Source organism: Euprymna scolopes, chromosome 2 (assembly GCF_053919585.1).
Source record: "Euprymna scolopes isolate OS-2025 chromosome 2, ASM5391958v1, whole genome shotgun sequence".
Lineage (NCBI taxonomy): Eukaryota > Metazoa > Mollusca > Cephalopoda > Sepiida > Sepiolidae > Euprymna > Euprymna scolopes.
The window spans coordinates 71,215,806-71,242,800 of NC_136483.1; the positions used below are offsets into that span (position 1 = coordinate 71,215,806).

The 26,995-nt window shown below is 34.0% G+C and overlaps 1 protein-coding gene and 1 pseudogene across 2 annotated transcripts in view; both read left to right on the forward strand.

Annotated features, from left to right (window-relative positions):
- The window catches only part of LOC145292167 (anoctamin-7-like), a 284,614-nt gene that overhangs the window by 137,898 nt on the left and 119,721 nt on the right, over positions 1 to 26,995 (forward strand). Inside the window, exon 1 of one of the 2 annotated variants that reach the window (XM_080138368.1) lies at positions 4,950 to 5,282. The exons of the other annotated variant lie outside the window; for it this stretch is intronic. Within the exon in view, the coding sequence (XP_079994494.1) occupies positions 5,127 to 5,282 (156 nt within the window). The 5' untranslated portion in view covers positions 4,950 to 5,126. Of the gene's footprint in view, positions 1 to 4,949; positions 5,283 to 26,995 lie in introns of those variants that run through there. 2 annotated transcript variants of the gene reach the window in all.
- Positions 3,482 to 3,599, forward strand: LOC145243590 (5S ribosomal RNA; annotated as a pseudogene).

Below are 26,995 nucleotides of genomic sequence, written 5' to 3' on the forward strand. Positions count from 1 at the left end.
TTGTATGTCCAGCTAAAACTAGAAAAATACACAACAAGCACCAACAAAGTTGATATCCTTTAATCGGCGTAATCCTGATTATATAAGAAATATATTTTAAACAATATATGTATATTATATTATATTTTTAAACAATATATATATATATATATATATATATATATATATATATATATATATATATAGCTCATATAATATAAATATCATATATATAAATGAAATTGTGTGCGTGTAAATTTCCCTACCAAACTACTCTGTCAATATTCAGTCTACAGACTCGAGATTTGACATAAGCGGTATTGAGATTTAGGAAAATCTTTGTAGTCGGTTTTCGGTCAGAAATTTGTCTGTCAAGAGGGCAACCGTCAACAATTTGACCTTTGAAAATGCTACCAAACTCCTCGGACAATTTTGGGTCTAAATATTTGAAATTTTAGATGTAGGTTACTTGGACATGGAGCAAACTTTTTAGTTTGATTTGAGTCCAAAATAATGAATGTAAAGGGGTCAAAATTGGGGTCAATTTTTTAAAAAAATTGACCTCTGCGGTCTCTACCAAATTATTCAGCCAATTTTTGGTTTAAACATTTGAAATTATACATAAAGTGTATTCAGACATAGTGCAAGCTTTTTAATCGGATTTTGGCGGAAAATTTGGCTACCAAGAGGTTAAAGTTCAAAAGATTTGATCTTTGCGGTCTCTAGAAAACTATTCAGCCAATTTTGGATATAAACATTTGAAATTTTACATAAAAGGTATTCAGACATGCAGTAAGCTTTTTAATTAGGTTTTGGCAGAAAATTTGGCTGCCAATAGGTCAAAGCTGGAAAACTGAACCTTTGCAAACTCTACCAAACTTCTCCGCCAATTTTGAATGTAAACACTTGGAATTTTAGATGTAGGTTACTTGGACATGAGTCAAACTTTTTAATATATATATATATATATATATATATATATATATATATATATATATATATATATATATATGCACATAAAGTTATGAACAGTATGTAGGACTCAAGCAAAGCCGGGTTGAATTGCTAGTATATATATATATATGTATATATATATATACCTACACGTCACCAATAGTTTAATGTTTATATATATATATATATATATATATATATATATATATATATATATATATATATATATATATATACGATTTATAATTTGGGGATAAATGGTAATTTATATTATTTAATGTTATCAAGATGTACATACATTTAATGTTATTATGTAAAGGCAAGTAACTCTGATTTCCCTTATCTCAACTCGAGTTGTGTGTGTGGTGGGGGGAGGCGTGTGTGTGCGTGCGCGGGCATGTCTAGAGAGATTATTGGCCTGGGTATAGAAATTATTTTATACTTTTGCCCCGGGCAATGCCGGGTAGCTTTTCTGGTAATAAAGGCAAATTTTAATGTGTAATCTATTTATTGCAGTAAGCAATCAACGCTAATGATCACAAATTAAAAAAAAGAAGTAAATAATATAGAAATAAATTAAAATGAAAAAATGCTTGTATTTGCCAAGGAAGTAATGTTTTCTGGTTGAATTGGTTTATTTGCATGTGTAAAGCTTAGCATCCACATTGCTTGATCATCATTAAACTTATATCACCATGGTCTAACTTTAAGGAATATAAGCCAAAAGTCAAGGTAATGCAAAGGTGAAGGTCATAACTTTAGATCTAATCATTGTAGAGATTTTCTACATGACCCATATTGTATCTAGTGACCTTAACCTTTGACACTGAACCTTAACCTTTGACCTGAAAGTGTCAGTGTCAAAGGTCATAGTCGAAATCTTGAAGGAATGACAACTTCTGATTTTCCCAAATTTGATATATAGATCTGGTGCTCTTTGCTAACAATAAGTACCATACAAAATTTTTAATCTGACTACACAAATAGTTGTTGAATTATTAACGTTTCCATGGCATAACTTTGAAAACTTTGGATACAATATGGAGAAATAAAGTCCAAGTATGACTTTGACCCATTCTTACGTTGTCAGGTGGAAATATGCAGTCTCATGACTGATTTCTGTTCTTGTTTAGAAGGTGGTGTTTATATGCTTAGTCAGCATTCACACTATTTTTTTTTTTCAAGTAACAAATAAAACCAAAAAAAGATGGGTAATAAGATTGGATTCATATTATTTGGAATAGCCAGACTACTGTTCTCATCTTGACTCTTAGTTTCACAACGTTTTGACCGATCTAACCACCAGCCATCTTCCAGTGTATCTTGTCAAATTTGTGAATCTTTTTGTCAAAGTCAGGAATTTTCACAGAATTTCGAACAGAAGCCTTTATTTAAACCATACTCTTGTTCCATCAGCCATGATCGGGTAGAAGTCATACGTACTTCACAATTGTGTTCTGAGTATCGCCCGCACTAAGAATTGAACCTTCAACCACCAAAATAAAATTGAAATATTACATTTATTAAAGAAAAACTCGAACGTGCCCATTGCAAAATGGAATCTATGCATTAGGCACGTCCATGTGTCGCATGGCAGTTTATGAAATGTCTGCATCTAAAATGTTGGAAAGGCTTCGTTTGAGCTTTTTGTGTGAAACAAAAAATAGAACATACATGGAAACCCTGCTCATGAAAAACAAGCAAGTAATTCAGTATCACAGCTAAACTGTTACTTCTGATTAACTCACACATACATTTCGCAACTCAACAAATTTTCACTATTTTATGGAAATGGCTCCAGACAGGACAGGAAGCCATGGTATAAGGAGCTAATAAGAATGAAAGATGAGTATCGTTTTGAAAAGATCAAGATAATAGGTAGAAGGAAAACAGTCAGCAGGAAGACAATTACACAAATTTGCAGTTCTTGGAAAGAAGCTACTGGAATATGAAGTTGTATTATAATAAAGTGTCTAAACAGCTAATTGGTGGAGATCAGTGAGGACCACTAGACCAATGAGTAAGACGAGCTGGAACAAAAGAAGCAGGGAATATAGCATACAAGTCTGAAGAACACATGCCAGAATAGTATTTCTAAAAAAAAAACTGAGACTAGCAACATCACATCCATTGGTTGACTATCCATTTTGTTGTAATTAGGATTTTATTTGGAGAGCAATCGGCCACAAAATTGCTCAGTTTTCGTGCAATGGCGAAGATTTGGTAATTCAAAACTAACTGTTTTTGACATGAGATTTTCAAAGATTCCAGAAGATTCCGAATGATGCCGAAAGATTCTAACAATTTTTAAAAGATTCTAAAAAATTGGGGCAAACATATATTTAGCTTATTTAAAAATATATTAAGATCTTTAGACTAGGTAACAGACAAAATAATAGAAAGGCAAACTTTTAGAGAGTAGGAGGGTGCAATAAGATAATAATTATTGATACTAAATTCTTGTAATAATACAATTAATGTTACATTACTCTTACATCATGCATTTGAGCTTTTGAATTATTTCTTTGTGAACGAACTACTTTACAAAATATACAACATAATCACATTGACACGCCGGTTCCCATTAGATCACCAAAGTTAAGCAACGTTGAGCCTGGTCAGTACTAAAATGGGTGACCCTTTGGAAGCTCCAGGTGCTGTATGTTCTCTCCGCTTATCCCGGCATTGTTTCCAGTCGTCTTGGACGATTCAGAGGAGGCGTGGTTGAGGATTGCGCAACCCTTGCCTCACAATTACATGTACAGCTACCATTACAGGGGGTATCTATTATCTCTCGAGACTAATCGAAGGCATCGATTTTACAAAGATTCTGAGAGATTCTAAAAGATTCCCAGAGATTCTACACGATTCCATGGAAAGTCACGCGAAATTCCACAAGTTATTTACCCCTCGAACTATAATTAATTTCAAGTACCTGAGAATTACCTGTGAGGACACGGAACAGCAAACATGACTTTTTCTTCTTTTTTAATTGTACTTGCTTTCCCCGGAACCTCTGTTTGCAAAAATGTAATGATGTTTTTTTTTTTGGAGGCGTGTCTTATTTATTTGTGTCCTTCCTATTTGTTCAAAAATATAAAGATTCAAATAAAACCTTATAAAACACTCTACAAATCGATACAATAATTTTCAATATATTATTAATATAACAATGAGGCGGCACATTTGTTGTGTATCAATTTTCTTTTGTTCCTTTTTTTCCATTTTTTTTTGTCCGTTTTTTTTTTTTTGGTTTCACAATGAGTTTTTTCCTTTTTTTTTGTCGGCTTTTTATTTTCATTTTTGCCTTTATACTTTTCTTTTAATCTTTTCTTCTATTTCTATGAATGTTTATTCTTTGTTTTCCTTTCTTTCTTTCTTTCTTTTCTCTTTGTCCTTTCTTTCTTCTCCCTTTGTCCTTTCTTTCTTTTCCCTTTGTTTTTTCTTTCTTTTCCCTTTGTCCTTTCTTTCTTTTCCCTTTGTTTTTTTCTTTCTTTTCCCTTTGTTCTCTCTTTCTTTTCCCTTCGTCCTTTCTTTCTTTTTCATTTGTTCTTTTTTTCTTTTCCGTATGTTCTTTCTTTCTTTTCCCTTTGTTCTTTCTTTCTTTTCCCTTCGTCCTTTCTTTCTTTTTCACTTGTACTTTCTTTCTTTTCCCTTTGTTCTTTCTTTCTTCTCTCCCATTTTCCCCACTTTTTCATTTTCATGTAACATTTAATTCTAACAAACTTTCAATCCATTGATTCTCTTCCGGAGATTCTTACCAATTTTTTAACTGTTTTTTTTTTTGGGGGGGGGGCAATTACTTTTATTTAAAAATTGATACTTATCAATGAAATAAAACTTTTAGTACATTTGTTTATTCCTTTTATTTATTTTTTTAGTAAACAGTTGTATTGATTTGGAATTTCTCTCCTGTCCACTCCAACACCTGTGGCGTCAAACGAATTGCATCTGTTACTTTATAGCTTGGAGAGTTTTATTCATTTTCAGACACAAAAAAAGTCAACCCTATTTTCATTATGCCATTTAATGATCTGTAGGTGATCAACTAAGGAAGATCACTAAACACATGGAATGTTTCTCTCGATCGAAAAAAAAAAAGAAAAAAAGATGGCGTCCTGTTCATGGTTCGAGTTAAATTCAAATATCACATCAACTGATTTGCTATGGTAGAGTGATAAAAAACAATAGCTATGACTTCTGAAAATGATGTAGACTTAAAGGATATCCCGTTAGAGGATATCCAGTCTAATGATGACAGAAAAACTAAAATCGTACCAGAACCAGTGTATGCTAATGTAAATGGAGAAAAGGAAAATATACCCAATGTGGCCATCTGTAAACCTAATGTAAGCGATTTTCTGGAGTTTTTTTTTTTTTTTTTTCCTATGTTTATTCATGTCTCTTTCGATTTTTGGGAAGGGTTAAAGCTTGCCTTTTCTGTTGTCTGGTGCAACTGTGGTTTAGTGTGTTGAGCTTAATGCGATGATAAATTGTACACAGGCGATAAATAGTGTTTTATCTTGTTTTTGTTAAATATTAGTAAATGAGGAATGATTTCAAGTTAAAATCAGTTTAGTATTACGCTCGTAATCTTAAGGAGAACACGCCCAAAAGGCGTGCATATGCTGAAATAATCATTATTACTTCTCTTCTATGAAGACTATTGGCCTTGATGAATGATTCCGATAGTAAAAAAGGAAAGAAAAAAAAATACACAAATATGAAGACGAAACTGATCTGTATATTGCTTTGGAGGGGATGGGGGAACCGGCCTTGCCGGATGTTAAAATATGCTTAAATATATTTTAATTCGTGTAGATTTCGTATTTATTATTACAGAGCCAGTTCTCCATTGAATATTATATTGTAGCTAATATATGATAGTGATTTCAAAAGTTAAAAAAAATAATGACTTGAGTGCCATCAGCTAGAATCGAAATCAAAACATTTAGCACTCCAGCCGCGTTCTCTACCGATGTAGTTATCGAGAGATAGCTAAGGAAGGTGTAATATTAAACGATTTGAATTTGGGCATGCGCAGAAAGAAATATAAATATGTCGTCATGTTGAAATGAACATTTTGCATTTCAATTTGCCGATATCTCTGTACACGTTATTCATCCATCCAAACAAAGATTTTACTCGTTATAAACCATCCTTTGTGTATGATTACTATTTCCCGTTAATGTCAGTGTTATGTGATCAGTATTTTAAGAGTTTATCGGTTAAATATTTACACACAGACAGACACATACATGTACTGTTTTATTTATATAGACTAGCAGAAAGATCATGATAATAATAGCAGAATGAGAAATCCTATGTCTTCCTGCTCACAGCGTATAACATTATACTTCCTATTTTTATTTCTAATATTTTAGTTGGAACTCAAAAATGTAAGCATGTGTTAGATGAAATGTTTTAAAAGTAAAGTAACATGAATCAAAATAGATTTTTTGGTAAAACCGCAGTTTAGTGGCCTGAACATAATGCAATGAAAAATTGTGTACAAGCAATAAACATTGTTGTTTTTGTGAAATATTAGTAATGAGTTAAATCATTTTGAGTTAAAATCTATTTAGTATTACGCTTGTAATCTTAAGAAAAACACGCTTGAAATGTGTACATGTGCTGAAATAATAGCTAAGAAAAAAAAACAATAGAGTCTTCATACAAACGGAAGTTAACGATTATTTAGCATATTTACACATTTCAAACGTGTTTTTCTTAAGTTTACAAACGTAATACTAACTAGATTTTAACTTGAAATCATTCCTTATTTACTAATATTTAACAAAAACAGAATAGAAACACTATTTATTGCCTGTATACAATTTTTCGCAGCATTTTTTTTTTCAGGCCACTAATCTGCGATTATACGGTATAATCACATTGACACATCAGTTCCTGTTAGATCAGCAAAGTTAAGCAACGTTGAGCCTGGTCAGTACTAAAATGGGTGACCTTTTGGGAAGTCCAGGTACTGTATGTGCTCTCTGCTTATCTCGGTATTTGTTTCAGTCGTCTTGAACTTCTCTTTGCCACTAGGCAAAAAGTACCGATTCAAGAGAGGTGTGGCTGGAATTGTGCAACCTTTGCTTCGCAATTACACACAAAAGCACCCTTATAGGAGTATTCATTGTCTTTCGAGCCTGAACGGGGGTGTTTTTTTTTTTTTTTTTTTTTATCTACGATTTTACATTTAGTTTCTATGTCTCCCTCAATACAAAAAGGCATGAAGTATAGAAGGAAATCCAAATTTACTCAAAATACTAATGCCTATCTCGATATTTTTTCCATCTATGTTCTTATATAAATTTTATTTTCTATATAAGAGAATACATTATCTGTTTTAGACTACACTTTTTGCCTCCGGTCAGTGAAGAAGAAATCCTTCCAGACTGAAACCATTTTAATTTTTGTCCTAATCCAAGTGCCTATTTTTTTTGGGGGGGGGGGAGCTGGATTTTTCACATATTAAAAACCGACCTTGTGTCTAACTGTCCTTGTAGGGAGGAAAGTAAATAAGTCCATGTAAACAAATAGATTTCATTGTTTTTACATATAACCCAATTTTTCATATACAAATACATCTTCTTTTATACATAAATCTGTTTTTACATATGAAACAATGCGCCTTTACACATAAATCGATACATTCTTTCACATAGAAACGGATACATTTATGCATGGACTAAAAATATATAAATAATTATTAGCATGTTAAAAATTGCTTGCATGCAAAATAATAGCTTTTACAGATGAAACAAAACTAGACAATTTTAAATATAAAATAGCGTTTTATATTTAAATATAAAATAGCGTTTTATATTTAAATATAAAATAGCTTTTATATATATATATATATATATATATATATATATATATATATATATATATATATATATATATATATATATATATATATATATATATTAGATCTAAAAACTTTCTGTAAACAAAAAATATATAAATACGCTTTTATTTTCGGATTTTCCTGATAATTGAGCACTCTGCTGGATTTCTTTTTCCAAAAAAGCTAATTATATATATATATAATATAAAGCTATGTGTGTGCGTGTGTGTGTGTGGGGGGGGTCAAGAATAGGCTCCTATATGGTTGACTATTTAAAAAAACTGATTACATATAATGATAGAAGATGTATCGAGACACAGGAATGGGTATGTTTGATCTGGCAGAATGGTGGTTCATTAAAATTGTGGGTCTGCGTTCGTGCCTGGTCCACAAAGTATGGAAATAAAAATTTAAAAATTAAAAAAAAACTTTACAAGTGTTTTTGATATAGATTTACATAAGAATACTTTGATAAGTATGTTATAACTTAAATAGGGATGGTATAATTAAATTGTAGGGTCTGCGTTCGCACCTGGCCTCCATAGAATGGAAATAGGCACAAACTTTAATAAAGACTTTTCATATCTATCTGCGTAAGTATACTGTGATAATTATGTTTCAGTTTGAAGAAATATGGTATAATAAAATTATGGGGTGTTCGTTCGCGCCTGACCTCCATAGAATGGAAATATGTCACAAAGTTTAACAAGGTTCTTTAATATAGATCCACAGAATATTGTGATAAGTGTTTCAGTGTGAACAGGTATGGTATAATAAATTATGGGGTTTATCTATTTTATTTTTACTTTCATCATATTTCGCTTTGGTTTTGATAATTCGAAGCTATCTCTTTACAACCCTTCCTTTTCATAACCTATCATACTTTCATAAATCAGAGTCCATTTTCTGTCGGCTGTTTTTGAACCCAGTCAACGACGGATACTTTTGCTAGTATATATATATATATATATATATATATATATATATATATATATATATATATATATATATATATAAAATTATGTTTTGAAAATAAAATGCACATTTTATGAGATAGAACATAAAATGGAATAAAAGACGAACTAAAAAATATCAAATAACAGAATCATATAAAAGAAAACATGCTATTATTTCGTTTCTTTACTTAATTAAAAGCTTCAACAGTTTTTTCTTGTATTCACACACACATACACACACACACACACACGCATATATCATAATGCTTGTTCTAGAATACTTCTGTTGTAATATGTTATTGTAATAAATAAATAAATAACCTAATCAAGTAAATAACAGATTTCCTACAATAACACACACACACACACACACACACACACACACACACACACACACACACACACACACACACACACACACACATACATACACACACACACATGTGTGTGTGTGTGTATGTATGTATTATTCCAGGTTAATATTTTCCAGAAGTAAAGCAACCAATAAATTTAATGAAGTTAATAGAAGAGTATTTACTACCGAAATAGTGCTAAATATACTTTTCATTTGCTTTACATAAGCATGTCGCTACACATTCATGATCATGCATCGGTCAGCCAGTCACAAGTGACTAGAGATCTCTTCAGGCGATATTGCTTATACAAAAGTAAAGTCAGATATATATTATGTAAATATATATATTTACATAATGTATATTTTTCAAAGGAAAATTCTCGACGCTATGGTAGTTTATATATTCCAAAATAATGATTTGAAAATATATACTCAGCTCTGTCTCAATAAGTATTGAGAAACGTGATGATTGATCTTAGTGGTCAACCCAAAAGGAGTTTTATGATTAATTAAAATTTGAGTGTCGCACACACACACACACACACACACACACACACACACACACACACACACACACACACGTATATATATATATATATATATATATATATATATATATATATATATATATATATATATATATAATCAAATTATAGTGATTCAATAAAATTAAAAAACCCTTTATTCAAATCAAGGAATTTTTTTATTATTATAAGTAAGACAAAGAATACTTTAGAAATGTTATCTCCTTATCCTATAGGGTTTCGTTGCCTACCATCTCTTCAGAGGAGAAAATATTAGCAATGATTATGATTTCCATGTCTAACTGACTTTAGCAAATAGGGTGAATACCATTATATCTATTTGCTAATATTTTCTCGTCAGAAGAGATGGTAGGCATCGAAACCCTATAGGATAAGGAGATAAAATGTGTAAAGTATTCTTTCTCTTACTTATAATAATAAAAAATCCTTGATTTGAATAAAGTTTTTTTTTTAATTTAATTGAATCATTATAATTTGCTTTATTTGCTCTATCCTGTATATTGAGCAATTCCTATTTAGATGGGATAATAAATAGAATATTATGACCAGTAATATTTTGTAAATCTTATAATCAAAGGTTTCAATACCAGCTGATTGTTAGATAAATTTATTCAGAAGAATTATATATATATATATATATATATATATATATATATATATATATATATATATATATGTATGTATATATATATGTATATATATATATATATGTGTGTGTGTGTATGTATCTCTATATATATAATGTATGGGGTAGCGAAAAATCAGAAATTCTTTAAAAGGAAACCTATCGGGATAATGCAAACTCAACAATTGATGTTAAGCTTATATAGAAGAGGAAAAAAAAGGCATTATAAAGATATATACTAATGCATATGAATTTAATCATTGATTCAATAGAGAGATTACATCAATTAGGGTTGCAGGATAAATATACTCTTTATACCTAGGTATTTCGAAGCCTACTGCTTCTCATCAGAAGAGGAGATAAGATGCTAGATAGCATATTGAAGATTAGGAACGAAATAGTGGGGTGTGAGAGGAAGAGGTAAAACATAAATGTGGAGAGAGGAAGACAGTGATTAAGGCGATAATAGGATGAAGATTATAGATATCACATAATGGATATAAGATTAATCTTTATCAGAAAGAGCATAGAAGTACAAAGCAGTATCAAACAAAGTATAAATTATCAAATAATAAAAAAGCAAAAAATGAAAAAACAGAATAAAAAATATAAAAATAAAATAAAACATTAAAATAGAGAAAAAAGTTTTTACGATAAAAATATATATATGAATATTCCACCAAACGTCATCACCTTCTACTCTGAATCCTCTCGTGAACTAGATTATAGAAATTTACTCCGAATCTTCTGTTGATATAATTACGACAGTTATTTTTTTTTTCACTACTTTCGCGTTCAAATTAGATTCATGATATCGGATTTCATTTCTATTCTTATGCTACATAACATTTAAAAAAAAACTTTTTTCTTCACACATTCACTTCTTTTACATATAAAAAGTTTATTTTAATTTATTCACTAAACCATTTTTCATTTTTATTAATAACTAGCCTGGGTGCCCGGCGTTGCCTGGGTGTTTGGAGGTGTGTTCAGTTAAAAAAAAAAAAAATAATAAGTGGTAGTAGGCAGGCAGGCTCGAACCCATGATGCGAAGACGGAAAAGAAGTGAAAGAAAATTTGATGTCTTACCAATGCTCCATGATGCGACTGGAAGTTCAAAACCTTAACATTAAGCAAAGTCAATCCAACCGATACGATGACTTGCAAACATGGCTTGCAAAACATCGACCCCTCCTTGTACAAAACTGACCAGTTTAGGGTGAAGGAATTAATGTTTTTGGCCAATTTTTCCATATTTGTCGTCCGGATATCGGTCTTCAAAATGATATCGATCGTGTCAGGATCCGTCGCCTCGGTCAAAACTTTTTGCGAGACATACATACATACATACATACATACATACATACATACATACATACATACATACATATATACATACATACATTCAAACAGACAGGTGAGATTTATATTATAGAAGTTTTTCATTTCTAAAATACTCATTTTCTTGCCGTCCTCTTGATATACAAAACAGTCATATCTATTTATTTAGATATAATGTCATCATTTATATTTCCGTATATTATAAAGTCATTTCTAATTCTTTTTATATAAAACAGCCACTCCTGTGTTTATATACAAAGCGGAAATTCCTGTGTGTTTATACAAGGGACGTTCTACAAGTAGTGCCTCCTATTTTTTCCGCCTAAATGGATCAGGATTGTATTGTTATGATGACAATTCATACATTCATGTTTGTTGCAGATATTGACGGTGTGAGATTCTAAGTAAGCAATTCCTGTCATGGACGTGAGTCAGAGACAGAGATGTGTCATTGAATTCCTAGTGCATTGAGAATGGTGGTAATCTATGGGAAAATTGACCCCATCCTGTCTGCTGATTCTTCAGCTAACATTCACGTTTGTGGTGACTTCAATATTCACAGTATTGAATGGCTAGCCCACTCAAACAAAATGGATGCTGAGGGGAGGTTTTGTCATGATTTCTCCATTGCTTATGATATTCACGAACCCACCTGTGTGCCGACACTGACAGTCAGTATGCAAGTTTCCTAGATCTTTTTCTTACAACTTGCCCAAAATTGTGATCATCCTCCATTCTGTCCCCACTGAGATGTTCTGATCAATCGGCTGCCTCAGTTAAAATAAAAACAAAATATAAGTCCTCAGATGTACCTCTCCATCATATAGTATATCGATACTCTATGGCTGGTTGGGATAGCTTCTATACGTTTATATCTGATATTTCTGTGTTCCATATTTAAGGTGAATGTGTTCTCTATATTATCAGACCTAACTGAATGGTTAATTGTCGGTATAGATTGCTTCATATTCTCCAAGAAATCCCAACAAAAACCTAACAGCCAATCATGCTTCTCTCCAGAATGTGCCATTTCACACAGAAATCACTATTTCCACTGCTTTCAGCAAAATAGATCTATTGAGATTAAAGCTGCTTTTAGGACTGCCACCAATCACTGTAAAAGAGAAAGAGAGTTGTATGCTCAGTCCATCAAATCCAAAGTAACTGAACAGCAGCTTGGTTCTCATGAGTTTTAAATAATAGAGTTCTAAACCAAAGCATGTCCTTCATCCCAACCATCATTTATAGATCTGAGGAAATCTCACCAGCATCAGACAAAACCAAACTCTTGCAGAAAATTCTAGCCTATGCGATCAGGGCCATCTACTCCCCCTATTTCTTCCTGTGTCTGAAAACACACTATGCGACATACAAATAACTGTGTGATGTTGCCAAGCTTATCAAAAATCTCGATTCCAGTAAAGCAACTTCACAAAGCAAATGGCATTCTAATTATAGTGTTCAAAAAGCTTCAACCAGAACTAGCTCCCATAAAAAGCTGTTTAAATGTTGTCTTAAGAAGAAATGCTTCCCAACACACTAGAAAACCTCATCAATCTGTCCTGTATTTAAAAATTCAGGTGATCGGTTATCTCCCTCTTAGTACAGACCAATCAGTCTCCTGTGCATAAGTAAGTTATTGAAATCTATGTTAAACAGAAAAATGGTCAACCACCTCAGCAAAAATAGCCTTCTCTGATAATTCACTGAAAGTGTCATGCAATATGGTTTCCATTCTGCTAGATCTACAGCTGATATGCCAACAGTAATATCTCTCGATGCAGATTTCGTTTCTAGGGCAGTTGCTCTTGACATATCAAAGGTTTTTGATAGGGTATAGCCTAAAGGTCTACTACACAAACCCTCCAGCTATGGAACAGCTGGAAATGTCTTCTCAATTATTAAATCATTCCTTTCTGATAGGTTCATAAGAGTAGTGGTTGATAAGCAGAAATCAGAATCTCACAGTATTAATGTTAGCGTCCCACAGGTTTCCATCCCAGGCCTAACTCTCTTCCTGATCTTCATCAACGATCTCCCAGATCACATTCTTAGATCATTTGTAGACATTTATGCAGACGACACTACCATCTATGGCAAGATTTCAAAAGCTGGAAATGGCCAAGATTTCTCTGATTCTCTCTCTTCTAATCTTGAGCACGTGGTGGCAATGGGGGAAAAAGGTGGCTGGTTAGTTTTGATGCATCTAAAACCAAACGTTCTGATCTACATCTGCTCTCATCTTAAAGAAGCTCTATGTTTAGACAAGCTTTTTGGTCTGACCTTCTCTTCTGATCTGAAATGGATGTCTCTGTTTAGAGCACAATTAAACCATAATACTTGACAATCGAATTTTAAACTTTAATTCAAGCCATTATATATAAAAATAATTTATAAAAGCAACAGTAAGTTCTCTAGAGTGCAATGTAAATTACAATGTATTGTGGACTAAGTTACTGCAGAGAGACACATGAAGCTTTCTTCCCCAACTAGAGCAGGCAATTAATCGATTTGATTGAAAAATGGGCGATTTCACCGATAACAAAATTTTCGATTTCGATAACAATAAAATATGGGAGGGTGAAACATTCATAGATCCTCATTCAATCCCGGGTTTCTCTGCTATGTGGATGACTATAATGCTCCTCATCTTGAGTTGAGCATATTGAGAAGTGATACACGAATTACCATTAGCGTAGAAAGCGATGCTCTTTGTTTAAACAAATCGAGCTTAGGTATTTCGGACGATGTCAAAACACTGTTAAACTCACGACTCGATCAGCAGCCGCCAATAGCATTTTGGTTAGTGGTTAGGAGCCTTGACTGTCATGCAGGTGGTCGGGTCTCAATCCTAGCTTGAGGTAGTTGCCTGTCTAGCCGCACTGATGAGCTGTGAAAGCGAAACAGTACTGTATGTGGATGACTATATATATATATATATATATATATATATATATATATATATATGTATATGTATATATATGTGTGTATAGAGAGCGAGATTAGCTAATTGGAAAACAATGTCGCATCAAGAGTCTTTTTCAGTTGTTTAAAAATTTATTTTGTAACAAATAAATTCAAATTTCGTCATTTTTCTTTATAAAACATTTGAAACAATCGAAAAGTAAATTATCAAAGTTTAAATAAAACACATGTGTGCATATAATAATATCATATATAATATTATATTATTATATCATATATACATATATATCATATATATATAATAGTAAGTTTAAAACAGTAATTTTATTATTCATATATAAAACACTCGTTTTGCTTTTCACATAGAAAACGACCAGTTTTTTTTGTTTTTTTACATCTATGTATGTCTACTTAAGCTTATTTTTATTGATGAAATTATTTTTTTCATTTATAAAAGATTAACTTTATATTTTCACTTTAAAAACGGTCATTTAATTTTATAATAAGGAGGTTGTATGGTGTATTTTCATAGTGAGTTTTATTAGCCATGGCAACCGGTGGTTGAAAAGGCTTCTTATAACTGTTAAACAAAAAGAACTTCATTTTATATGAATTAAATTTTGCCATCCATTTTTGGTTCTATTCTATTACAGGCTGGAGTTAATTTTTAAGGATTCAGCTATTGGCTTGGATATGTGTGCATTTGTGTGATTTTGCCCATATTTCTAGAATAGAGCGGTGTTGTAACTAAATATATCCATCTCAGACACAATTGCATCAGGGTGGTCGCTTATGAATATCAGGAATAATAAAGGTCCCAGGATTGTTTTCTAGGGCACACTCACATTTCTAGAACAACCTTGATTTTTCTCTTTTTAAGAAGGATCTGATTATATTAAGTATTCGTCCAGTAACACCGTATAAATTAATTTTCATGAGAAGAACTTCATGTGAGATCTTCTCAAAAGCTTCCTCCCCAGCTGCACCTGTCTTGTTCAGTGCATGGCATATGCATTCAGAGATGATCATTAGGATATACACAGTGTTATATTGTTAAATATAAGATCTCCATTGAGCCTATAAGGATACGTAAACAAAACAGATTGCATCAGCAGGAGCGAATACGCACAAACACTAGGAGCAGCCACTGATATGACAGCGGCAATACATGAGCGACAATGGTGCCGACCTGTGCTTTACTACGATATTCGATCGACTGCTAACAATGCATTAAGTTGTCAGAAACTATGCTTTTTGTACTCATTCTTCCACTACGATGCACGGTTCATTATAGCAAAGAATTATCTGGCAAAACACATTGTCCATTGTTACATTAAAAGAGAGAGTAAGCCAGGAGATTTCAACAGATGAGATACGAAAATATGTGATGAAATATTTATAAAATGAATAAAGTGACAAACTTAGTCTAAACTCACTCACAGAAAGACCAGGTTTAAATAGAAACAAGTGAAGCAGGCATGGTCCCCTGTGAGTGCACAGTGAACGAGGCATGAAAAAAATGACTAAGTTCAGCATTTCCCCCCCCCTCCATTTAACCCACCAAAAGTCCCCAGGGGACGTCAAATCCTGGTGAAAATGAACAAACGGTGCAGTTTTAGACCTTAGCATATGTAAATTAGAGTTCTGCACCATACAAAAAAAGAAATGACTAAGTCCGACATTCCTCCCCCCCCCATTTAGCCCTAAATGTCCCCAAGGCCTTAAAATATTTAAATTTGAGTTCAGCACCATGCAAAACTGCTAAATAGACATACACAGAAAATTTTGGACAAATATGGTAAAATAGTCCCACAAATGGAGTGTTTTTATTAGCCCTAAAAGAGCCCCTGGGGCACACCCAAGAGTTATCGCGAAGTATAGACAAACAAAATTATATAGAAATCAGTTATATACAACTTTTCAGAAAGTTTTATAAAAATCCAAGGCATCAATTTTTTTTAATAAGCACAAAATTGTCAATTTTAGCCATTTTAACCCGAAAGGCAAGTGGGGGGGGGGCAACCTGAGTTTTCCCGGAAAATCCATTCTGTTACTTTTTTACTCATATCATGTTTAATGTTTGTGCAAAATTTCAAAAGCTTCCAAGACGAAATTATTGATAAAAGTGTGGACAGACGAAAAGGCAAGGGTGAATTTACAGGTCCACCCTCCTTTTGTCGGGGGACCAATAAAACAAATGCGGAATCAGGAAAGGCTAACTGTATTCTTACAATACATCAGGCAGCAAAACTTTCTTATTGTTCATACCTATGTCAACTATGTCCACGCGCATAATATATAAAGAGTTTGCTGCATCAGCTGAGCAGCAGTGATAGAGGCAGAGTATGGATTATTCGTATTATTTGGATTCTTCAGACGACTGTTTTCACCTTGAGTGTTATTTCCGCAAAGTTTCAGTTGATATAACCTCTGACTTTCTTCAGGTGTATCTTGTTGAACTCGGGAATGTTGCTGTCAAACTCGGGAATTTGAACGGAATTTCGAGTGGAACCCTTTTACTTACTTCATAGGGGTAGCGTGCTCTTGTTCCGCCAGCCAAGACTGGATAGAGGTCCTAAGTAATTCATAGTTGTATCTTTCGGTCGCCCACACTGAGCCTTCAACCTTCAGGAGAACCTCACTTTTTACAATTGATTTCTCTAAGTACTCTAACCACTGCGCCACGGGTCTCTGCGGACAATATTAGTAAGAATTTGTGGAGCCTTAAACCTATTTTTATTTCTAATTGTTAATATCATTATTTATTTCTAATTATTACTATATATATATATATATATATATATATATATATATATATATATATATATATATATATATTAATGTTTTTTTTGTTTTGTTTTTTACTTGTATATATTATCTATCGTTTATAATTAATTTAGTTTATAATTAATGTTTATAATTAATGGTTCCCATTTAGTAATTGGTTATTCTCCAGCATATGTGCTACTTCTTTCAGTCGTCTTAATCACCACCGTTTTTCTGTCTATAATTTTTACTTCATCCGATAATGGTAGATAGTTTCCCTTTTCCTTCCAGGCATGGTCAGCTATACCTGACTTTTCAGCTCTCCACGTACTATGGCTTTTCGATGTTTTTCTAACCATACTTTTAGTGGATGACACGTCTCACCTTTGTATAGTTTTCCACATGGGATTTCATATACACAGTTCTTAGTCATGATTTTTTCTGTAGGGAGCTTGACTCTCACAAGCTGTTTCGGGAGAGTTGAATCACTCCTGAATACTGTCCTGATGTTATATTTGTTGAAGTTTTTCAGACAAGCCCTTCATATATGCTATACAAACTGAGGTGAGTTTCTAAGTGGTGTCTTTTTGTGTCTGGTCCAGAGTCTCATCAGCGGGTACTTTCATGAACAGACTTACTACATCTAGACTCACCATCTGGTTGGAATGAATGGGAACATTATTTATTATTTCTACAAAGTAAGCTGAATTCTTGACGTATGATGGAAATTTACAGATGATTGGGGTGATTATTTCTACCAGGAATCGGCTTAATAGATGGCACTGACAATGGGTCTTAATAGAATACCAACCTTGTGAATCTTGAGTATTGAGATACAATGGCTTGTGACGATGCTATAACACTGGTATCATGATAAAACAACAGTATAAAATGCTTGCCTTAATCCATACATTTTATCTGAAAGAAGTTTGGTAGACGATAGCTAGATTGATTACAGGTTCAAAGATTTTATCAAAGAGCAGAAGACTGATGGGGCGATAATTTTGAGGATCAGATCTTTCAACAAAATTTTGAACACTGGTACCACAGAGGCAATTTTCTCAGCTATCAGGAAAACAAGATTTAGCAAGGTCTTTAATGTACGATTTGGAGAGAACAGGAGCCAGCTTAGTGGAGCATTTCTTTATAGCAGGGATGAGATTATACTTTGGAGATGTCAAGGATTTTTTATGATATCCCGGATATGGGGAGGGGTGATGATCAGATCATTGAGAATGGCTTTTGTCTATAGTAAGAAATTTTGAAGGGAGTGGCTTGTGGATTCCATGGTGGAGGTCAAGGGGATCTGCTGGGTAAGGACTTCAGCCTTCACAGTTGCCATACAAGCGACATCATATGGTTGGATATGCTTGCTTATTATTAACCATATTATTAGGGAGTTTCCAGTAATCGTTAGTCCTTAATTTCTGGAACAATACGTTTTCATGTCATTTCGGTATACCTTCCTTAGTTGCAGCTGTTACATTCTTATAATGGTTTCTTGATCCTATATTGTTTTGTTTATTTGTATTAGACTTGATTCGGTTGAATCAATGGAATGCTTGCGGTTTATGCACAATAGCAGCTGCATAAATTGACGTGAATAATTGGGAAGAGTGGGGTTTGCTACAAATTTTCCACACTGAAAAATGTATTTCTATATCTGCTTTGATTTATTCAGTTATATCATTTAGCCACTGTGTCTCTTGCGTAATCTCTTATAGATTCCCAATCAGTCTGTCTGTAGTATCTCATCATTTTGGTCGGATGTTTAGGGTGATATCGACCATTATCACAAGGTGATTAATGTTCCCGAATTGGTTATGGACATCTGTCACACAGGACTAGAACAGTATAGTTAGGAATAAGTCGAGAAGTGAGGCTTGCTGATTCTCATGATCTGGGAGGCGAATTGTGAAAGTGGCAATCTGTGTATAATAGAGAAACTATGCATGCTGTTACTAGCTGCGTCTTTATAGCTTAAGAAACCAAGCCAGTTACTTTAGTGGACGTTAAGTTCATAAAATACAGGGTAGAACGATAAAATTGTCGCCCTAGAAAAGACATGATTCCATTTCTGTTTGATGAAAACCAGTTTTCTTTTTTGTTGTGGACCCTCTACTAGTTGGCCAGTTGTTTACAAATCTCAAGAGCGATAGGAGCATTTTATCATGCCTGAAAGTGATACAATGTCCAGCAAGCGAGATTGGAAATGTGCTGCTGTGCAACTCTTGCTCTCTACCAATTTAAGTTATAACAACAGGACCATTACCAGCGCCTTCAAAATGCAAATCCGGACAGTTCAACGCACAACTCAATGCATCAGACGACTCTTTCCAGCCACGGTTATAGTCTTTGATGTGATTTCAAGTGAGGGCCACATCATGCCACCTCACCTCTTCGAAGTTGGCTTGAAAGTCAATATCAAAGTGTACGTGGATGTACTGAAGAGTGTGGTGATCCCCTGGTGCTTCAGAAAGAGTGCTACGACTTTGTACCCTTCTCTCACTGGCCTCCATCCTCCCCTGACCTGAACCTGTTGGACTACTTCGTGTGGTCATACATCAAGAACATTACCAACATGACCTTCCACAGTTCCTAGTTCCGGACCCGTATCAAGGCACTGATTGGGACTGAAGGCGGCTACATTGAATAGATATCAGCTCTACTACATAATCAAGTTACCTAAATTGATTTTTTTTTCAATAAAAAATTTAAAATAAAGCTGTAGTGTTGTTTTCTTTAGGAGCGACACTTTTATCATTCCACCCTGTACATGTATATAGTCACTTGGATATAAAGAGTTTTGCATCTATACTGTCAGAAAACTAGTTGAACAAGGTATAGTTCTGGGTTGAAGGAGAACGGTAGAAGAAATATAAAATACAAGTAACTAATGCTGTGTTATAAGTAGGGCTATGACAACAGCATATTCTTTTAATTGTTTTGTCTCTCTTAATTTCTGGGGTTATTGGCTTCAGGAAAGCCCATTAGAAATAAGTACAGGGTCTTTTTCCATGCACAGAATAGACAAGGTGCTCGACTGAGTTCCAGTCTATGGTCCCTTCTCATAAAATGTTTACAACAAATACTCGTCTAGTTGTAATAACTACTTCCCTCACTTTCTATCTGCACCTAAAACTAAACAAAGATTCCATGAGTAGAGCTTCTTTTCTTTCATCCATGGAATGCAATGCCATATGTCTGCTTCCCAGCTGACTATAACATGGCAGTCTTCAAGTCTAATGTGAATACATTCCTATTCAACTTTCCTCTTAGATAACCTAGCCCTACACAAGTTTGACCATGACTAATCTTGTTGACTCACCATCTAACACTTTTTTTTTTTTTTTTTTTTTTTAATTACATTTTCACCCCAAACAAGGCACATTGCCACTTTGGTGTAGGAGGCTACTATCAGGGGCAGCAACTACTGGGGCGCTATGTTAGGATTTGGGCAGCAAGATGTCGGTTCACGTTACAGTTGAACTTCTGCATGTCAGTACAGTTAGGGAAGCAGGGACCTGGAATGGAATTCCAGAGTCTAGCGGTTCTGGGGAAGAAACTACTGGAGTAGAAAGATCTTTTACATCTAGGGATCTCTACTGTGTGGGGGTGGGATTTAGCTGCCTGTCAGGTTTGTCGAGGGTGTCTACGTCGTGGGGGCACAAGTGTCTGCAGTTCGTCAGAGCATTCACCATTAAAATACTTGTAGAACAGGCAGAGGGATGCAACGTTTCGTTGATGGGACAGAGGCTGAAGCTTAGAAGCCAGTTCAGGGCCTATCAGATTGGTGACTCTCTTTTGAACCTTGCCCTTATTCTAGAGTGGTCGTTATGCCTTGATACGTAGTCACCTTCCAAGTAAAAAAAAAAAAATGACTTTTGAACACTGAAGTCGACGACGGATTTTCTACTATCTTAAACTCCCCCAGAAATTTATAGAACATAAAAAAAAACAGCTTTTTCATGTTTTTATTGATCTAGCAAAGGATTTTGACAAGGTGCCAAGAAAAAGCTATCCTCTCGGCCATCAAGTGCAAAATTGTCCCCGACCAATTAGTGAATGCAGTTTCTCCAACTCTACCATAAAGCGACCATGGCTGTGACCTTTGCTGACGTACTCTTAGAACATTTAAAAATAACGATAGAAGTGCATCATCGATCAGTACCTAGCCAATAATTTTTCATAACCGTTGTTAATAAAATAAGAAAAACCTGCAGAAATGGTGTTCCATGGGAGATTCTGTATGCAGATGATATTGTTATCAGTGCGATACAAGTGAATACCGCATTTAACAGGTGGAAAGAGGTGGTTTATGACAAAAACAATAGATCAAATATCTGACACTACAAAGATGACATCTGTTCCACAAGGCAAATACTCACGCAGCAGCTGTAAGCTTGGAACTGGCTCAAACTTCATCAAATGCAGAACATGCAATAAAAGGTGCACCAGCCTGCCAGTGCTACGTGAAGCAAATTTAGCTAATTTTATTTGCAGTACTTGTCAACCTGGAAAGAGAAGTTGTTGTACATGTCGAAAGTCAATAAATTCACCTACCTAGGTAATACAATTGAGACAACTATAAAACAACATATGTGTCACATGGAGAGTCCTTAGGCAGCTGTTAATAATTTTACAAAACGCAGAGATCCAACTGACTGTGAGCGCGACAGAATACAGCACCTGTATTCTTGTATAGCTGCAAAACATGGTCAATGACAAAACATCAAATTGACATGGTATTGGCTGCAGTAGGTCGGATGGTGAAAATTACCGGGCTTACTCTACAAGCTTCCAGGTGATGGTATGTCGCATAACAATGACTCAACTGGTATAGCCATATTGCCCACCATCAGTCATCTGAAATGCTTTAAAGTGTGTCCCACATTGATGACCCAAAGCCATTTGGAAGGCCACTAAAGATATGGAGGGGATCAGTTGCGACACAAGCGAAATGGCAGTCGACAAGAAAAGTTGAAAGTCATTTATGAAATGTCTAACTTCAAGCATGAGATAAGAAAATGTAAAATGAAAAGTATATATATATATATATATATATATATATATATATATATATATATATATATATATATATATATTAGGGGGTTGTATTTCACAAAAAAGTAAAAAGTTAATTTGTATCTAAAAATAAAATGGAAATGAAGATATACTTAGTTGACAAATATTTATTAACAAAAAAACAAATTACCCAAAAGTATTTAATGCACTGTCAAATTTCATTTTTAGGCGGTCATTTAATCTCGTTACAATATTTCAACCAATCAGAAGCCAGCCTAGTGTTCCTTCTCCTTACAGATCAGTTCATAACAGTTTTCAGACACTGCACAAGTTGCCTCTTTCATTACTGTTTTAAAATGGTTAAAACAAAGGAACTGACTAATGATATGCGAAAGGAAATCATAGCAACGCATAAAGATGGAAAGGAGTGCAAGAAAATAGCTTCAAAAGTAAATTTGGTCGTGAGTCCAGTTGTAAGAAAGCGGAAAACAACAGTTGGTCGGCCATGTAAATCAAATGATGTTACTGCTCGTTACATCGCTTGTAAAGTGAAGAAAGAACCATTTCTGACTCGTTTAGAAATTCAGACGGATTTGCAGGAAGCAGGTATCGAAGTAAGCAAGGACACAATCAAGAGATCATTGAATCATACAGGCCTGTATTCTAGATCACTGAGAAAGACTCCATTGTTGAGTCCTAGACATGTGAAAAGTTGTTTCAAATTTGTTTATAAATATCAGTGTGAAACAGATGACTTCTGGAAAAAAAGTTATTTGGTCACATGAAACAAAAATTGACCTTTTCAGAAGAAACATGCACACCCATATGTGTATGGAGGAAAAAAGGGAACAGAATTTAAACCATCTAATATCAATCCCTCTGCAAAATTTGGAGGTGGAAGTATGTTGATTTGGGGCTGCTTTTCTGCAAATGGAGTTGTAGGAATAGAAATCATAGAAAGGAAAATGAATGCAGCAAAAAATACGAGAATTTTGTCAACACAAAAGTTGTTCAAAAGTGCTGCAGATTGTTAACTTTATCTTCCAGCAAGACAATGATACCAAGCACAAGGCTAAAATAACTATAAAATGGTTTAAGGATAATGGGATTAATGTTCTACAATGGCCTAGCTAATCACATAATCTAAATCCCATCGAAAATCTGTGGAAAACTTTAAAGTAAAGGGTGCATGTAAGGCATCCTAAGAATATCCAAAAATTAAAGAAAGTTTGCTAAGAAGAATGGCTGAAACTACCAACAAGTGCTTGTAAGAAACTAGTAGGCAATTATGAAAAGTATTTGGAGGCTCTAAGACAGAACAGAGGATACGCAACTAAATATTAGTAACTATGTTAAATATTTTTGCATATGGGTAATTTGATTTTTTTGTTAATAAATATTTGTCGATTAAGTATGTCTTCATTTTTCTTTTATTTTAAAGATTGAGTGTAAATTTCATTCAAGTTAACTTGATATTTTTGAGAAATATGAAAAAAAAAAACAATGTACCAAATACTTTTGCTACCCACTGTATATATATATATATATATATATATATATATATATATATATATATACTTGTACTTTTTGTAGTAAAAGAAATCCCAACAGTGCTCTATTATTAGGGAAAAACCTTTCTCGAAATAAGAGCAATATATATATATTTTTTTTATAATATATACAGGAATTTACATCGGTAGTCGGTACCGACGGTTTCAAGCCCGGTAGTTGAGGACTGCTCTTAATGTCCGCCTCAGGCTCTCTTCAGCCGACTCTCATCTCTGGCCTGTATGATTCAATGATCTCTTGATTGTGTCCTTGCTTACTTCGATACCTGCTTCCTGCAAATCCGTCTGAATTTCTAAACGAGTCAGAAATGGTTCTTTCTTCACTTTACAAGCGATGTAACGAGCAGTAACATCATTTGATTTACATGGCCGACCAGAGAGATGAGAGTCGGCTGAAGAGAGCCTGAGGCGGACATTAAGAGCAGTCCTCAACTACCGGGCTTGAAACCGTCGGTACCGACTACCGATGTAAATTCCTGTATATATTATAAAAAAATATATATATATATATATATATATATATATATATATATATATATATTTCCACAATCAAAAAATGCCGTAACTCAAACAAATCACGAAAGCCACACACTGAAAGTCTAAGATTAAAGTTTTATCCTCCTTTCGGCTCCTCAGTCGAACATATCCGAACCCAGAATTCGAAACCTGAGTCGTTCGCATGTGAGGCGAGTACTTTGTCACCTGAGCTAAGGATATAAATGCCATTTGACACTCAAATAACATTTTTCTTTTACATATACATTCGCTTAAAAAAATACCAACTTTGTGGGTGTTTGTTGTGTATTTTTTCAAGTTTTAGCTGGATATGAAAACAAACATTTGCTCTTTATGTAATATATTAAATTCACGACAAACTTTGAATATATATCAACGTCAGTGAAAGACCACAAATGATCAAAATATGCAATATAGTTGTTTTCAACAGATTTCCATTTCAGCCAATCACCACGGATATAAGTGAAGCGATGTTTCCCACCATGCAGACCTTCCTTAACCCTTTGCATCTGTTATTGACATGCCATACTACAAACTCCTCTTCACCATCATTATTCAAGGGAATACCTTGGGACTAGTCTTAGTCTGTTGAGCCAGCAGGACATCAGATGAAATTTCCTGATGTTCCAAACAAGCTTTTGAAATTTGATAGTTGAAAAATATTATTTAAAATGTTTATGTAAATTTTTAATAATCATATTTTGTCAAATGTCAAATTATGTTTGTTTATTCATCTCCACTGCAGAAGGTTAGATACAAGACCCGATGCGACTTTGAAAAACTAAATGAATTCTGGCCTACAAAACTTTCTGAACAGCACCATCAACATTTTCCAGTAGGGGCATATTAAGCAATTAGCAATAAACTAACCCATTCTCAGAGAAAAGGCAAACATGAGAGGACAAGCCCTTCTTAAGTGAATAGAACCGTAATTAAGCTCGACAGCTACAAAATCACTGTTAGACTGATTGGCAAAGACGTATCTTCAACTGACATGGATTGTAAATTTTATATATTCAACAATTGATGCCCAAGAAGTTGATAAAAATAAACATGGAAGATTTTCACCCCAACATTGCTTATTTTGAAAGTGCTAGCTGGTCAACGGCAAAGATTTCAAGGAGTGTAAAGAAAAAAAGGGAGGGATTATTGCAAGAAACAAAATTATTGCGAGAAACAAAATTATTGCAAGAAACAAAATTATTGCGAGAAACAAAATTATTGCAAGGAAAAAAATTATTGCGAAAAACAAAAGTGAGCACAAAAATTGAAATTAGTTCTGAATGAATACGATCCAACAAAAGTACAAAATCGATTTGGCAATCTAGTGGAAGATTATCTCTTCTATTTCTCCACCTCCTTTTCTCAGCGGTAAGATATTGCTAGTCTTTCTTTTGTTTATCGTTATCTGCATGGTAGGTGCTTGAGTGAGCTCAAATCTTTGGTTGCCTCCTGTAAAATATTCAATACAAAATAGAGAGTTTCTTTCCAAAAAACTTGCCATCTGTGAAACATATTGCCATGCGACTTCTCTATAGAATATAACATGGTCATCTTTAAGTTCTTAAATATAATCCATTTTAAATTTTAACCGTTACGGAATTTGTGTTTCTTTTGTCTGACTCTTTTTAAGAAGAGTTATTTAAGGATTTCAATTTCATTTTGATATAACCATAACTACAACGATGATTTCCATTATTTTCGTCAAAATTAGAAATAAATTTTTTCCAGCTATGGGCAAATAGCCCCACTACCTTGTGGATGCCTTGGAAAAGCCAAAGGCTAGGGGAGTAAACTCCAACAAAAAATCGAGTTGGTGTCCCGATAGACAGATGGTGAAGCACTGCAGCACCTTTCCCCTACAGCTGTGCTGGCTCTGGCCGTATTGGCTTGCCTTTTTGTCAGTTTTTGTCTGCAACACAGAGAGGAGGACCCTAGTAACTGGGCAAACCCAGGTCTCCTTATCACCTGCTTAGGCCTGCATCTGGAGAGCCAATTCCAGCTTCCAACTGTATTGCCATAGCAGATGCTGCAGTGCATCAGAGTAGATGCAGAATGCCATTGTCTTATTAGACAGAAGGTTGCCATCTTCAAGTCCAATGTCAACAAATACTTGTTTAAGTAATCAAATTTTGTCTATATCATCTTCCGTTTGGAATTCTCTCATTATCCAATTGACAATCTCATTGACTCTTATCCTCAAGTGGCTTTTAGCTTTGGTAAGTGGTGACTCATTAGTATAAGATAACTAAGGGTCAACCAATGGAGGATATTTTTCCCTCTGTTTTTTTTTTTTTTTACACAATTCAATTTTTTATGGTACTTGTAAGCATTGGATACACAAAAGCGTGTCATGGAATTACTGGTGGACTGAGAGAGGATAACCAGTTTGTGAGGCAAAAGTATAAAACAGTTGAAACGGATAAGAACTCAGATGAAAGCATGTTTAAATTGCAAACTGAGGTTGTTCAGAAGTGTGGTGGATGGAGACTGACCACTTATAGAGATCGTGAATCTGTTGACGGTACTTGAACGTCGCTGGGTCACCATTTATGGAGATCGGGGTTAGCGATCTGTAGAG